Source organism: Arachis ipaensis, chromosome B02, assembly GCF_000816755.2.
Source record: "Arachis ipaensis cultivar K30076 chromosome B02, Araip1.1, whole genome shotgun sequence".
NCBI classification, from domain to species: domain Eukaryota; kingdom Viridiplantae; phylum Streptophyta; class Magnoliopsida; order Fabales; family Fabaceae; genus Arachis; species Arachis ipaensis.
In genome coordinates this window covers 23,096,123-23,097,176 of record NC_029786.2, presented here as the reverse complement: position 1 = coordinate 23,097,176, position 1,054 = coordinate 23,096,123, and the positions used below count along the sequence as shown (strand labels likewise).

The following is a 1,054-nucleotide window of genomic DNA, read 5'->3' as shown; positions in this document are numbered from 1 at the left end:
AATATATAATTGAATATTATATAATTTTTTTACAGATATGTTAACACATGACAATAAATTTCTCTAGTTATAAGGTAGAAAATAAACAAGAATAATTAACTCATACTCGTTATTAAGACAATAGATAAAGATATTTTTATAGGTGTGGACATATACCACCATAAACGAAGTGTCAACTCCACCAACTTCTAGCTCCTCCAACAAGGCCCTACCTTGAATATCATTTGCAACCTATTCATTAATTATATAAAAGAAATATTATTTAATTAGAAATTGACCCTTTATTTGGCCACAACCAATGTCCAATAACCATCAAGTTGTGGAACAATAATATTATAATATCATCATTGAAGTAGTCATCATGTGCCTTAAATAAATAAATAAGAAAGATAGAAGGAATTGAAACCTTTGCAATGATCCTTGGCTTTAATCCCAACCGAGCAGCACATGTTAAAGCATTTCCAGCATTTCCACCACCTTGGACCTGTATTTTCAGTTTTGAGCCCCCACTATTAGTAAATGCTGACATAGTAGTTAATTAATGTGGTCATATGACACATGTCAACATTTAATTAAGTTGCTTCTTGTCTATGTTAGTATTTAAATAAAGGAGCAACTATTATCTGAGATTGAAACTAAATTTATTAAAAAAAATATAGTGTAAAGAATCTCTTCAAAAAACTTTGCTTAATCAAGCCATAATGGATGCTTGACTGTAGTAGCAATAGTAACGGTGATGGTAGCAGACAATTGAGTTGGTACATAATGGAGAAATTAAAGAAATGATATATAGAAAGAGGAAAAGAGCCGGGGGAGATAAAGTAAGTTAAGGTAACTTTTTCAAATTGAAATAATTTTAACCTACTAATGTATATAAAACAAAAAATAAAATATTAGAAGCATAAACTAATAAGATAAAATAAAAGAGAGAAAAAAAATTATTTTTTTTACTAAATACTAGGATGAAAAATGTAAAATATTTTATCTTAATCAAGAGAGAAATGGATATACACTAAAGTTATACAAGAAACTAGAAGTTGAAATATTTAAGAGT

General features: G+C 28.0%; 1 protein-coding gene across 2 annotated transcripts in view; it reads right to left on the bottom strand.

The window, feature by feature from the left end:
* The window catches only part of LOC107625126 (ribokinase), a 15,299-nt gene that overhangs the window by 12,947 nt on the left and 1,298 nt on the right, over positions 1-1,054 (bottom strand). For both annotated transcript variants that reach the window (XM_021115678.1, XM_016327705.2), the window contains exons 3-4: positions 407-484; positions 157-231 (exon numbers count right to left, since the gene is read on the bottom strand). In XM_021115678.1, the coding sequence (XP_020971337.1) occupies positions 157-231; positions 407-484 (153 nt within the window). The remainder of the gene's footprint in view (positions 1-156; positions 232-406; positions 485-1,054) is intronic.